The sequence below is a fragment of the Perna viridis genome, chromosome 8, assembly GCF_037379345.1.
Source record: "Perna viridis isolate PV_CMFRI_1.1 ecotype Kerala chromosome 8, ASM3737934v1, whole genome shotgun sequence".
Lineage (NCBI taxonomy): Eukaryota > Metazoa > Mollusca > Bivalvia > Mytilida > Mytilidae > Perna > Perna viridis.
In genome coordinates, this window is record NC_142452.1 from 13469583 (window position 1) to 13485553 (window position 15971).

The 15971-nt window shown below is 33.5% G+C and overlaps 1 protein-coding gene across 1 annotated transcript; it reads right to left on the minus strand.

Annotated features, from left to right (window-relative positions):
• Positions 1-1907: 1907 nt before the first annotated feature.
• On the minus strand, positions 1908-14137 carry LOC148609412 (acid-sensing ion channel 4-like). The gene is made up of 5 exons (XM_088541319.1): positions 13206-14137; positions 10480-10627; positions 5198-5363; positions 4306-4412; positions 1908-3843 (listed from the first exon to the last, which is right to left on the minus strand). Exons 1-5 carry the CDS (start codon positions 13299-13301, stop codon positions 3701-3703), a joined length of 660 nt encoding a protein of 219 aa, XP_088397445.1. The 5' UTR covers positions 13302-14137; the 3' UTR covers positions 1908-3700.
• Positions 14138-15971: the final 1834 nt, after the last annotated feature.

The window sequence follows — 15971 nt, forward strand, 5'->3', positions numbered from 1 at the left end:
TTCTAGAAAAGCAGAGAATGCTTACCCTACCGGTGCACCTGTCAATGCTCCCAGTTTTTGGTGGAGTCCGAGTTGCTCATTTGCTTTTGTATGTATGATTTTAGTGACTTTATGTTCTTTGTTGTGTATGTCTATTTTCGATGTCTGGTCTTTGTCCCTGGATTGCATTCGTATGATTACCGCTATAACCTCAAGTCCGGGGTAGACAAACGAATAAAGGAAAACTATGACCCGTTGAATAAATCAGTTGTTATGGTGCATAATGATATACCATAACGGTCTAAACGATGATGACGACCATGATAAAATTTCTGTAGTGATGACTTCAATCTTGTAGCAGCGTAACCCTGTTCCAGAAGCCTTTTTGTTAGAGTTCTTGCGTGAGTCAAAACGTATACGTAGTTTTGGCAAGCTCTGGCATAATGTATGACAATTTTGAATGAAAAGTCATCACGTTTGTCGTAAAGTTTGGTCAATAGTATTCCTTAACCATCGATTTCTAAGTGTAGGTCAAGCTATGAGGCTGACTTCACAGTATATGTAGTATCCTTCATCTCAAGTTCTTTGGGGTAGATGCGATGTATCAGATCTCCGAAATTAGGATTGTTTAAAGATAATACGTCATCTATATGGCGGAACTGAGATTAAAGGGTCTAGCCAAATGATATTCTTTCTTTCGGATCAGATCAGCTATAAAGTCAGCCTCATAAGAGTGAAGGAATAGGTCATCAAGTAAAGGAGCACAATTTGTTCCCATTGGAATGCCGACCGTTTGTTGAAAAACACGTCCACCACACTGAACAAATATGTTGTCGATTAAAAATTTCAGCATCTTGTAAACATCTTCCTCTGTATATTTGGAAGATGATTTGGAATTATTTCTTACAAAGTATGAGGAATCTCTACCAAGAACTATATATTTGTATTAAAGTGTACCATCTTTTTTGGAAAAAAGAACGATGTATAATGTTTTTAAGTCGGGATTTTAACTGAGTATGGGGAATACAGGTATACAGTGTTGACAAATCATAGGTTTTAATGCTATTATATTCAGATAATAGTCTTGAACTGATTATCCCAAAAAGATCTTTCGAATTTTTCAGGATCCACATTGAATTAATACCACTACAGGAGTAACACGTGTTGTGGTAGGACTGCATACCCTCTTTGACAGCTGTGAGTATAGATCTTCAGTTTTGAAAGAGGTTTGGTGATACGTTTGCAGATCCAGCTATGAAACGTTTTTATATGGATTCTTTTTGGAGTTTAGTAATCCAGTACTTTGACGGTAAATCTAGGAAGTAGGTGCTAAAATAACTCAAATTATTTTCCTTCGTCAAATGTGTAATTACAAGCAAACATAGCTGTATGAGGTAGGAATGGTTTGTTCATACTCAACCAAACTCTTCAGTGTTACAATTTTGCGTCTCTAGAACATTTAATTTCCTATGCTCTCGGTACAGTAACAATTTTGAACTCATATTATCGCTAATAAATTGCATCTGGTAACCATATGCATGCGTAACAACAGAATTAGAACTGATAAAATACATGTTGGTTACACAAGTTGATGTGAAGGGGTTTTGTTTAGAGCAATACAGCAATGAAGTTGACAATACAAAAAAGAATAATAAAACATATAATAAAAAGCCTAAACATTAAAATAATTGCATTTAGAATACAGACAAAAGTCAATCCTTTATTTTCATGTCAAAATTTTATTTTTAATGGTTAAATTTACTGGAAGTCGTATAGGCTTTTTGAACATGTTTTTTTACACTAACACAAATAAAAGACACTACTATCAATAATTTTACAAATACTGTTAAAGCTATATACGGTACACGAAGCTTTTTTTGTCAATAGTGAAACAAAAACAACAACACCAGATCCCTGTATGACTGGAGATTTATTCTGTTTACTGAAATTTAAAATATACTTTACAAATGTAAATGACATGAAAGAATTTTAGAAAATTAAGACAAACTGGTTCATTAGTGTACTATTAGAACATTATAACAATACTGTATACCGTTAAATTTAGGAAGCACTCCTTAGTGACATTTAATGAAAGCAGATATCCAAGATCTACACCAGGCTGTCTCACGCACGGACCAAGAACAACTGTTCATTTTTTTTAATGAAAATTGAATTTAATGTACCCAAATAATATCGAAAGATATAGCTGCAAAACAGTAGCTTTTAGCTCCATATGTCTGCAAATACGAACATGAAAGTGTACAGTTCGGGAGTCATGTGAACATGCTATTCTTAGAACATGTGTGTTTTTTCTTCCATATGAACTATCAGACAATTTGCGTCTGTGTCCATACTTGTTTTCAAAGCAGAAATCATATCTCTATAAAATTCAGGTTATGTTAGAAGATTTTTTGAAATGCAAGTATTTTAATTGATTTCCAAGATCAGCAAACTCCCTTTTTATCCTTGATATATCTAATACAAAGAAATTTTCAATTTCTAAAGTCTTTGGTAGTGACGTATTTAAGCCATACTGCTTTCCTTTCAGTGTTTGAAACTTATTTTAATGTTTACAATTTTCAGACAGCTAATTTCATACGGGATATTGATAAAGTTTCTTTGACTCTGGATTTTCTAGTAAATAAATTTGATACAGTGTTTCCATTCTCTTTTTAGTTAATTTCAAGAGGAACACTAAATGTCAAAGTATCTGTAAAGATAGGTTAAATCGTCAACACATAATCAGTATTATTTAAGTTAAGAATATCAGTTTGTTTTTGCCATGTTTTGAATGTTTTTTCTTTCAAAGAAAAAACACACAAAAGCAAATGCAAAAAAAAAATGGAGCAAATTTTGGGGAACACTACTAAGAAATAATATAACCCGACAAAGAGCATAAGATATATCAATTGGAGAATTTCGCGATACATGTATAAGATTTCGTTGAAGTCAAACAACAAACAGATATGCGTGTGTGTGGTTAAGCAACAGAAAAACGACTTAAATAGTGTTTTAAGTAAGGTGATTGGTGTTCATAGGTTGTTTCTTTTTCAAGTTAAAACCATTTTAACAAAATTAAATATAAAAGAGATGACAGAACATGAAACATAGTAGACAATACTATTGTATGAAACATGCAAGGACTGATCATAAAAATATTCCTATCTACCTGATGGAACAATCTTGCCACAATTCAAACAGTAGTGTCCATTTAAAAAAATACGCCGAAATATTCAAAATCAAGACAATAGAAGAACAAAGATTAATTTCAACGGAACTAATTGATCTATGGCGAAAAAACAATCATAGATTTCGATCGAGTGGACGCTGATATATGACATTGTAATTTTCAGTGCCATTGATCGAAAACCTAATACACACGAAATAGTCCAAACGTCGCAAAAGGTTATTGATAAGGGCGGATCACATTTCTTGCCTAAATATATTTTCAGCCATGACGAGCAGCTTGTTTTTGAAGTGCAAATGGTTGAAAATTGAATCCAAATAATGTTCCATAAACAACTAAAAAAAAAAAAACAACAAAAAACAACAACAAAAAAAAATAAAAAAAATAAAACAAAACCAAAAACAAAAGGAGCATATAATGATGGTGAGATTGTAATCTAGTAACAAATGAAGATGTTTTTTTAGACACAGTTATACGTACTCATGTTTCAAAAAAGAAGATAAAAATAATATTAGAAAAGGACATGTCAGCATTTTAAGAAATATTTTTTACAGAATTGTTCCTATATGTTCTTCGATTAATTGCAGCGAAAATAAGAAACCAAACAAATTCCAGCACTTCAACTATAGTTAACAAGCTTGCACCAATAAATAGGCCCATCTGTCCTCCAAGGTTAGCTAAAAAAACAATAGACCGAATAGTAAAAAATATATAAATTTGACGATAGCAAGTATATGAACATGCGCGATTTTGTCCAACAAAAACAGATCTTATTTAAGCAAATAAATGTCCGGAATTTTTTCCAATGATGTCAAATACATCATTATTTATTATGCATGTTTTATTAAAATAGAAAAGAACATTCATGAAAGTGTATGAGACTCAGTTGCCTCGGGTGAGAAAAAACTATTTTTTTTTAATAAGAAATCACGCATTTCGTTTGTGTTTTTTTCCCCATTTTAAAAATATAAACAAGGGGTTCTTTCGGTGCATATCTGAAAAACAATATCGAAGTACTATCGATGATACGACAGAAGGAAATCAATTAACACATTAAATCTTGGAACGCGAACTTTTTATAGGTTCTGCGTTTACTTTACACATTTATGACTAGGATCTGATTAAATGTAATGACTTACCAAGTAATGAAATAATACCGTCATATTTCGGAAGCTGTTCTGTGACAGTAGCAGTTAGGTCCTTAAGGTATATGTGAACCTTTAACCAATGTTGATATCCGTCATCCCTAGTTTTTAAGTATGAAAAGTAATAAGCATATTAAAGATCATATTTAAAAATCTTCATCTTAAAATGTTTCTCTAAAAGGTTAAATATAATTTGCTGAATTGCTGTTGGTCTATCGCTGTCGTTTTTGTGGTAATTGTGCAGTTTTATTGAATTTTTGAAAAAAAAAGATATTCATCAAGCCCGTAAGGCAAAAGAAATATCTGAATTTTCCCAGAAGTTAATGACTCTGCTCATTTACATGTACCTGCAAATTCGATTTTAATGCATTACCCTATATCCATATCCATGATATCCAATATTTGTCTAAGCATTTGTATATTATTATAAGGTAGAGCATTAAAATATACGTAATAAAAATCAAGTAAAAACTTTAGAACTATAATTGTTTGTATAACCAAGAGATTACATCACGAATAATCCTGTCCTCTAATAAAATTAACAATTAACTAACGTGTTAACTAGTCAGGTCAGAGCAGTGATACTTCATACACTAATGGATATTTATATGAATATCCCATATCTCTTTCTCATACTCGCTAAAAGAGCGCCCTTTCGTTGGAGGCAGTGACAATGTTTTTCTTGGATGAGTCAGTTTATATTACTGAATAACGCAGGCGACGTATATAGTTACGCCATATTTTCGCATCGCAATGTGATTGGATAATATGAATATTTGGATTTCCTTTTTCTAAAGATATATACGACAAACCATCTGATGTAACTTTAATTGACAACCTTAATTTTTGAAGTCAATATCCTTTCCAATTATGGTTGTTTACATACTTGTTGGCTAATGTTGATATGATTTGATCGAACTTGATAACATCACATTCCTGAGGACAGTCACATGGGTCTAGACTCTCTTCTAATTCTAAGTTTACTGAGATACAGTAAAATATATTAATAAATATTGTATAAAATGGGCTTAACCGGTTGTCCATGTAAAATCAGGCATATATATCCCTTAAAAAGGGTACATTACATAATATTTCCCCACTGTATTTGTTTTTTCTAATGTAATGATTATATTATTCTAAATGGTATATATGCAAACACTTTTATCGATAATTGTCAGCTTAAAAAATGGTTTAACAGGTCGGTGTCAATGGAACTAAATCATAAACAATAAAGATTTGAGCCTTTTCAAATGCATTTCTATGCTTTCAATGTAATTTATGTTTCTTTAATCGTTGTAGTATATTAAAAACAAAAACATTTTTTGAAAAAAATGTTTTTTTTTCTTTGTAATTATGCAATCCATTACCTTGTTTTTGTATAAATACCCTCTTTACAACCGAAAGAACTACATGTATGATAGCAAGGGTCTATGGAACAAATATGATTGAACCGCTTTATAAACTATTTTCATGAACTACTGTATTCAAAAAAGAAATATTTTGCAACCCCAGCAAAAGTTATACGTATTATTACAATAAAGTTATTCTGAATTCTGATTCTGTATGACGCACTACAATTATCTGAGGTATAGTGTGCAAACATAGTAATTGAAGTAGAAACTGTATATGTATTAGGTTTATCGTATGGAGTATAACTCATACGTTATGCCAGAGCTTGCCCTAACAACGCACACTTTTTGTAACCGCTAGACTTTTTACAAGTAGGCTTGTGGAACAGGGTTATGTTGCTACAGAAGTTTTATGGTCGTCATCATGAACTCCTGAATCGTTATGGTGCATGTATATCCATCTGCAAATCATTAAAACTTCGTTCAACGTGTCATTGTTTTCTTTTCCTCTTTCATCTACTACCAGACTTGACTTTTTATTAACTCGGCGGGTGTTTCTAGAAAAGCAGAAGACGCTTACCCTACCGGTGCACCTGGTCCCTGCACCCAGTTTTTAGTGGAGTTAGAGTTGCTCATTTACTATTTAAAATGAATAGATACTTCATTTTAGATTATCCTTTTTTGTGTTTCTCTTGGCCCCTTCCACCACGACAATTTTTATTTCCAAACAAACGGATGCAAACTTTTGTTTGTAAGATTGATTGATTGATTGATTGATTATTGAGTTAACGCCGGAGCGGCACTATATCAGCTATATTCATTGTTTGTTTGTTTGTTTGTTGGGGTTTAACGTCCGAGCAGCAATATTTCAGCTATATTCAGACGATGAACATGAAACAGATGATTAAATGAACATGAAATGGAAAAAAAGGATGGGACACAAGGATAATAGGGTCGACAAATTTTGATTGCCACTGGAAAAAGGGGGGGATGGGTAAGGTCGGGCAATTTAGCCTCCTGTGGCGGAGCGCAAAGGTTCCTACTCCTATCGAATACCACAGCAGGGTTCTTTAACGTGCGAGGAACGTGGCATCTTTCCCAACACGGTGCACCACTATGGTTTACGGTCAGGTTTTCCGTATTATAGCCTGACAACCCCAGCATGTAACACGCCAGGGGTACCCCATTCCACCACCTGGGGCACACATCCCAGTTGCTCTGTGGGCAGAGCGCCTAGCCCCCAGCTAGGTTTCTGAGCACTATTTAGTCGCCTTTTACGACAAGCTTAGCGTTGCTGCAGGCCTATTCTTTTAACACCCGGACCTGCACGGGGCTCAGCTATATTCAGGCGATAAACATGAAATGGATGATAAAATGAACATGAAATGATGAGGATGAAATGAAAAAGGGATGGGACACAAGGATAATAGGGTCGAAAAATTTTGATTGCCACTAGAAAACGGTAGGGATGGGAAGGGACGGGCAATTTAGCCTCCTGTGGCGGAGCACAAAGGTTCTTTAACGTGCGAGGAACGTGCCATCTTTCCAAACACGGCGTAACACTGTTTTGCGATCAGGTTTTCCGTATTATAGCCCGACAACACCAGCACGTAACACGCCAGGGTTACCCCATTCCACCACCTGGGGTACACAACCCAAGTCCTCTGTGGACAGAGCACCCTAGCCATCGGCTAGTTCTGAAAACTTTAATCGCCTTTTACGACAAGCTTAGCGCTGCTGCGGGACTATTCTTTTCACAGCCGGACCCGCACGAGTATTGTTTGTTTAGACTATGTTATACTTACATGACAAAGTATCAGTACAGGTTCTGTCGTCATAGTCATCAAGACAATACCTTTCTCCTTCTGTAAAATATTTCAAAATGTACTTTGGAAACAATGGAAAACGATTCGTTACCATGTATTTATCATCTGACCAATATCATAATGATTTAAAGTAAAAACTAATCACGAAATGATAAGAAGTAATATTAGACCCACACGAACAAAAACAAAACAACAATTGAACAAAACAAAACGTCATCTATGTTCTAATTTCTACTAATACTGATAACATTTTGAAAACTGAAGTTTATTGGTCGTCGTCATGAACTCGTGGATCGTTCAGTGTATCCATCTGCACCATGATATCTAACTTGTTCAACGTGTCGTAGGTTTTTCGTTCGTCCACCCCAGAGTTGACTTTTTTATGAGCAACTTGGCGGGTGTTTCTAGAAAAGCAGACGACGCTTACCCTAACGGTGCACCTGGTCAATGCTCCCATTTTTTTTGTGTAGTCCGACTTGCTCATGTACTTTAGTTTCTTTGTATGTATTATTTTCGTTGCTTTATGTTCTTTGTTGTGTTTGTCTATTCTCCATATCTGGTTTTTGTTCCTCGATTACATTCTTTTGATTTCCGCTAGAATCTTGATTCCCTTGATTGCTCGCTTTTGTTGCTGTTGTGCAATTAAAGTTGACTTCAAAGAAGGGGATAACGTAGTTTTCGTTTTATAAAGTTGGAATTAAAAGTAATAAAAATCATTTTCAGAGTTTCTAAGTGCACAAATGTTCCATAAAATCCTGGACTGATTTAGTTTGCGAGTGATTCGGTCGCGTTTATACATCACTAAACACTGTAAAAATAGTTTTAATTGTTGTTATATCCAGGCGATCTACATCTATCTGATATATTATCTCTTGCTTACGAAAGTATCATTTATAAAAAAATATTTATATAAAAATATTTCATTAGGTGGGATACAAATTGAAATGACGCCTTCTAATGCATACCGAGATTCATATAAAATATTTAAATTTAAATATGAAATATTCTCTGCTATGAGACACTGCGGCTAACCAATAACCTTGCCAGATTAAGAACTCCTTTAGAGGTAATTAAGGGCAACAATTGGAATGGAATATATTCCTAGGATGACGACTAAGCGAGGAAAAATACATGCACAACAAAGAACATGAACCCAAAGTAAAACGTACAAAGAAACAAAAGAAAATGAGTATCCCGGACTCCTCTAAAAATTAAGACTATAGACCAGTGCATCTGTAGAGAAAGCATCCTCTGCTTTTCTAGAAACACCCACAGAGTTACTTAAAGATTTCAAGTCCAAGGTAGAGGGTAGACAAAACTATAATAAGGTACACAAATTGGTTCTTATGATGCAGATTGGTACTTCATAACTATCAACGAGTTCATAATGACAACCAAAAACTTCTGTAGTAATAACTTCAATCTTGTTGCAACATAACACTGTTCCAGAAGTCTGATTATCAGAAGACTAGTACGGTACAAAAAGTCTGTGTTTTTACAGACAGTTCTGGCATAACGTGGGAATTGTGATATAAAAACACCATACGAAGGTATTAAAATAATGTTGTTTGTTTTCAGATGGAAAGGAAATTGAAAATACGGAATGTGAAGTCATGTGTTTTCGTATGATTTGGTTAAAAGTTTTACTTTCCTATCGACCTTTTTATTGTTGGTCAAGATATGAGGCTGAATTCATTGTGTCTTTGGTGTTTTGGGAGGGGGGAAACGTATCGAATAAATATTCAGGATGACTTAAAGACAATACGTCATCTATATTGCGCAAACTAAGATATCAAGATATACTTGATCTTTATGCTGCTGATTGGGGTTACTTCTTGTAATTCATGTACAGCCAAAATTTGCAATATATATGATTGGTATGATTTGTATTTTGTCTTTACTGTTAAGACTGTCTCGTAAGAGTGAAGAAATAGATAAGCGAATAGAATTTTTTTACTAAACTCCAGAGATACTTTAGAATAATTTATTACAAAGTGTGAGGAATCTGTACCAAATACTATATAATTGTATCTAGGTGTACCGTCTTTGTTGAAGTAAAAAACGATGTATAGTGTTTTTGAGTCGTGTAGGAAAAGAGGTAAAGAGGGTTGATAAATAATAGGTCTTGATGCTAGTCTATTTTGATAATCTAGCATTGAGGGTTTCCACTAGATCTTTCGAATTATTCAGGTTTCAGGGAAGTAAAAAGGGTCGAGGTAAGAGTCGTGATAAGACCGGAGATTCTCTGTGACATCTGTGGGATTTCAACCTGTTTTTCATTATGTAGATATGTTCAGCATATGGCTATAATAACTGTGTGCATTATATAAATCTCTCCTTTAATGCAGACACACAATTTTTGTTTGACAATAGTTTGTGTCATTAGTTGCATCGTACAATCACGTTATATTATTATATTATATTTAATATAAGTCAACATAATTTGATATTGGGTAACTGATTGAATACTTGCATAATTTAAGCCATTAAAGTAAAAGTATTATTTAAAATTTAAGAAAGATTTCCGGTACCTTACCTTAAGATTATTCAAACATAAAACAATTGCATGGTGAACTTTTCAAGAAACTTTGTATGTAGTTTTGTATATCATCATGAATGTTCCATAAAATATCATTTTATACGAACATTTTATTATGGATTTTTCGTAAAAAGAGGTTTTTAAATAGACAAATAGCAGAAACTTAATTCCATTTTTGTTGTAATAGGAAATAAAAGCCAAGGTACTCCTTACAGCATAAATGGAATAAATAATTCATGTTGAAACATTAATCATTATACATTTTAGATAAATATGATTTATTATTCAGTTGCTTATTTAAATATGTTGCTATATTAAGTTCAAATTTTAAAGAAAAAAATATTTCTGGAAAAATGTTGGGTGACTCCGGGTCAGCTACCTTAACATGCATGTATTATTTAGTTTTATTACAGAAGATTTTCTATATCATTAAAATACTTCATAAAAATATTACCCGCTGGGTTTGTGTCCATTATGCAACCACACTTCTGCCTCAAAATGTCTTTATAACACTCTTTTCTGCACTCGTAATAGCTGTATCGAGAGGCTTTCCTACATACCTTGTTATCATGCGAAGTATATGGGCTAGGTAATGATTTATACTAAAAAAAGGAATAACCTAGATAGTGTGACAGAGTCTTTGGCTTTTGATTGAAGTATACAACATTAAAACAACAACCCTAGAACATGTTATATTTTTTCTCCATATTAATCACGTTTTTGTAAGAATCAGGCAAAATGGTGGGAAAAATTGTGGTTTTTGACAAATGTTCATTTCCACTGCATTATAATGAAGTAATAACACAATTTTCAAAAATGATATGGAAAATCTTTTTTCCCTTGATTCTGATGGTGCAAATAGTTAATTAGTGAATGAAATTTTCGAAACGGTGAGTTTTATTACACCATGCTTCAGCCATTGTCTGATTCTTACAGAGACTTACATCTAAAAACATACTGTTTATTATTGTATAATTAATGTTAAAAAAAAATAACCACAAATAAGAATTACATTTTTCCGTAAGTTGGCAATATTTTTAGACTTTAGAGTACTTGCAAAATGTTATATAAAAATATATTGAAAAACAAGGACCATTTATGAAGAAATAATAACGGTCAACAGCACTTTATTTTTGTTAAAGAATAACATTCATAAAGCCTTTTCTTGCAAACTGCATGCCTACCATAGGTCTTGTCGTTGTAGCGCACACTTCTGTTTGTTAAAGAAAGTTGTTCTAAAATTTATTGTTAACAGACTAAATGTTTATAGTTTTTAATAAGAACGGTTAGCTAATAAACATACTTGTACAAAGCCGTGCTGACATAATTTATTTGTGACAATAATTTGTATTGAATTTACCTATCTTTTGCAATTCCTTAACCCTTACGATTAAAATGGCAATTTTGGTCATCTTGGTATATTGTATTCGCATTGATTGATGTAAATGAAATCGTTTATTTATTGGAATCATATTTGATAATATTATACTTAATACAAGAATCTGAAATTTTGATTGGTGTAAGAGACAATTTATATTTTGGTCTATTTCCCACCGTGCCCCGCTCCCTAATAATAGTTATATCGTCATGACTCACGATAGATCATTTCGATAGATCACTTTCGATAAAACACCCTCTCCAACCGGAACTTTCCAAACGCGTATGCACATTCCGGTTTTTTTATTCAAATTTGTACTTCGCCAAAACGAAACCATCAGACGACAATTCAATAACAAATACAATGGCAGAATTTGCGGACGTTGACAAAGAAGAAATCAAAAGCTTTTGTCGGAGAATGATGCCAAAACAACTAAAAGCTTAAGGGCCGTTGAAAGAACTGTCCGTTCATTTCGTCTGTATCTCCAACCAAAGTGGCCCCGTGCAGGTCCGGGTGTTAAAAGAATAGGCCTGCAGCAGCGCTAAGCTTGTCGTAAAAGGCGACTAAATAGTGTTCAGAAACCTAGCTGGGGGCTAGGCGCTCTGCCCACAGAGCAACTGGGATGTGTGTCCCAGGTGGTGGAATGGGGTACCTCTGGCATGTTACATGCTGGGGTTGTCAGGCTATAATACGGAAAACCTGACCGCAAACCATAGTGGTGCACCGTGTTGGGAAAGATGCCACGTTCCTCGCACGTTAAAGAACCCTGCTGTGGTATTCGATAGGAGTAGGAACCTTTGCGCTCCGCCACAGGAGGCTAAATTGCCCGACCTTACCCATCCCCCCTTTTTCTAGTGGCAATCAAAATTTGTCGACCCTGTTGTTCTTGTGACCCATCCTTTTTTTTTATCATTTCATGTTCATTTTATCATCCATTTCATGTGCATTGTCTGAATATAGCTGAAATATTGCTGCTCGGACGTTAAACCCCAACAAACAAACCAACCAAAGTGAAATATTGGATTGTTTAAGCGAAAGTTTGTCAAACAAACGGTGGACTAAGCAATAAAAATCTGAAATCAAACAATAATGCCTCGAGTTCATTGGCAGGAAATGATATAACACATGCACAGAATAAAGTAACTACCTTGTCAGATCGAGACTTTTGTATTCGTAAATAAAAAAGATGAGCGTTTTGGCGATCTTCTTGAGATAGACATTGTACAGCCACCAAAAACAAATCAAAATCAAGCTCCATGTCCAATTGTAGTGCCAGAAAGTACATGTAATATATACAATTTCAAACTGTTGGTAGTGGACATTATCCTACACCTGTTGTGCCATTGTTAACTCCACTGCAGTTTAACAATTTACAAAATTCAGTCAGTAAAGTCTATTAACGAAATCGGTATAATATAACACATATTGCCAGTAGAAGAGGGAGATATGCTTAGTTACACACTCTTTAAATATATCACCTTCGACTAACGCCTCGGTTGATACTCGTGTGTTTCTTCGGCATATCTCCATTTACTACAAGTAATATGTATATAATAATAATCATTGTGATAAATAACGGTGAAAAATAAAAGTAGATGGTTGCAGCTCAACCGATAAATTGGTCTATTAATAATATATATAACAACAGCACTTCGGTCGTTCATGGATAGAGTTAATCTTTGGCATATTAAAAATAATTTCATGATTTAGAAAACAGCCACTGAATATCAATATATAATAGTGTGTTATTACGGCCATTACGTTAATTTATAAACAAAATACTAGTTATTTAATGGACAGACCTCCCGTCTGTGAATCTCTATGAACGTCTCTGTTCCATTTCTTATCGTTCGTGCTGTCGTCACTATATCGGGTTCTTCACGGGAATCATGAACCATAAACTAGAAAGAGAATTAATTGTATCTCAAGCTACTTAATTACACCATGACACAATTTTTTAACAAAGGGTGATATTTAAAGAAACTAAGAAACATGGAATTTATTTGTTGATCAAAAGTTAGAATTTAATGAAATATTAGTATAAAATTTCATATGGATATTTATTGGAGGTAATTTACAGCAAAGGAAATTTTATTGATTTTTACCTCAATCTCCGACGATTTGATTTCTAAATGAAACCCGGTCTGAGGTCCAAATTTCTTGGTCGTAAGGCTTCCATCAACGTTAAACCTTCGACATTCACCGCCATACCGCTTGTTGCTAAATTGGACAAATTCTAGAAAATTGACAACAGGAAGTTTATCATTCTCATTTTGCCAACTCTGATCAAAATTCAAAGAAGCCGTGTCCGTGTCAATAGGTGTAGATGAACAAACTGTTATAGTAGGAAATGGAATAGGATCCTTTACTTGTACGTATGTGGTTGTTAATGTAGGGTAGCTGTAATAATTTATCATCTCCGTAGCCATGATGAAAATAAGAAGGCCTGCACTGATGAGAAACAATATTGCCCATATGATACTGGAAATTAAATAAATATAAATACAGAAAAACATGGTTGATGCATTGCTTTCTATTTTTCCTCATATTGTCAGTATATGTTAAAATGAAAGAAATATCAAAGTCGGACCGCAAATTGGCAAAAGAATATTCCTTACTTAACCCTTTTCAAGCCTTATTTACATTAAATCAGGATAACTTCTTTTGGTGAAACAACTAAAGTTTGTTTATAACTAACTAAAAACTATCATTGACTGCTTATTCATATATGACATAATATTGTTAGAATCATCTGATTGATTGATTGATTGTTGTTGTTTATTGCCGTTTCGGCGACCAGGGCCATTTCACGGCAAGAACATTTAATGCAAGGAAAATATTAAAATTAAGATCAAAGTCTCTTCATAAAATAATGAAATTAAAACAAGCAGCTATTTACATATAAAAAGGTACATAAAAGGTGAACCTAAGACATAAAATACATATAGAAACATAAATTCGATAAAACATTTAAAATATTGAAAAACTAAGGAAGGTATCCAATTCAGACTTTATTAAATAAACCGATGTCCCGCAAGAAATCGATGATGTTTTCAGATGAAACGGTCTTGAACAAATCAAACATATTGGCGCAGTCAAAATAATTTTGCCTGGTGTTGGCAAAATCCACACAATCTAGAAGAACATGTTTGATAGAGAAAGGGCAATCACATGGGATACACTCAGGTGGAGGATCACCAACAAGCAAATGGCCATGTGTAAATCTAGAATGTCCAATGCGGCATCTAGTCATGACCACTTGCTCTTTGCGATTGCCCGACCCGGATTGATGAAAGCCTAGATCGGGTTTTATGGAATTGAGTTTGTTGTGTTCAAGACCGTCCCAACGGTCCTGCCACATCTTTAATCATCTGAAATTAAGCCACTTATATGTTTATGATTATATCACAACAATAATTTGGTACTTTTACATAAGAAGTATAAATGAATTCATTTGAAACAACAAACTTACTAAACAATATTTTAGCGACATTTTTAATTCAATTAATTAACACAATATGACTCCCATGTATTTTATTTTCTTAAAATCCGAACAACATGTTACATCGAATTCTAAAATTCCATTATTTACATTTTCAACTCAAACATTCTTATTTTTATCTGGTTTTCAATGATTTTATATAAGCCTTTCTTCGAAACTTAACATAAAAGGTAGCAAATCTTTATTTGTGTTTCCTCAATTCCGCAGATTGATTTAATTGTTCCTTTTCAGCAACCCGCATCTTGAAACAAAACATATATGATAAGCATAAGGAGGAAAATGGCAAATAGATCACTTATATTACAACTAATCTTTAATATCATTACAATAACATCAGGTTCAGTACATGTACACGCATTTGTTTTTCAAGGAAATTATACTTGAATAGAATTTATAGCAGAAATTTCTTGATATTTGCCGTATCATGGACCATTAATTAAAATTTATTAAAAAAAAGACAACAGAAAAGATCTTACTAAAATGTCGTAATACCTTCTAAAAATCTGTTTACTATTTCCTTTTTGAAATATCAGCTTGTTGATTCCATGGAAACCAGTACTGCCCGAAAATTCCATCCACAGTCCAGAATCTGTGCTTTCAACATCCCTGTCTTTATCTTTATCTGTCATATTACTATTGTTTTTTTCTCCAAGCTTCACATTAGTCGTTTTTTTGAATTCCCTGATTCATTAGAAATCAACAACGCAATATGCAGCAAAATTAGAATGTTTGATTCAATTGCATTCCCGACGAGAGAGATGTTTCAGTAAAAATACCCAGTTAGAAATATATCGATTTTCCGAATTAATCTGAAAATGAGGTTTGACGTGTTGTAATTAGTAATGAAAATCTGTCTAAATAATACACATTTTTGTAGCCTTAAAAAAGCTTTTAAAATAAAGCTTCAACCATGAATCTTTCTAATATAGAAAAAACATCCCTTGATACCAAGTTGATAAAGAAATAATTCGGACCCATTGGATTTATTTTAATGGAAAAAGCAGAGATTATAAGACAATAATCAATTATGTATGAAACACGATAATTTTCCTTTTTTAATTGACCT

Coding starts and splice junctions, on each gene's coding strand:
- LOC148609412 (XM_088541319.1), bottom strand. CDS start 13,301: ATGGTTCATGATTCCCGTGAAGAACCCGATATAGTGACGACAGCACGA. Junction 4,413..5,197: donor ATATCAACATTAGCCAACAA/GTATGTAAACAA, acceptor CTTAAAAACTAG/GGATGACGGATATCAACATT. Junction 3,844..4,305: donor CGGTATTATTTCATTACTTG/GTAAGTCATTAC, acceptor TTGTTTTTTTAG/CTAACCTTGGAGGACAGATG.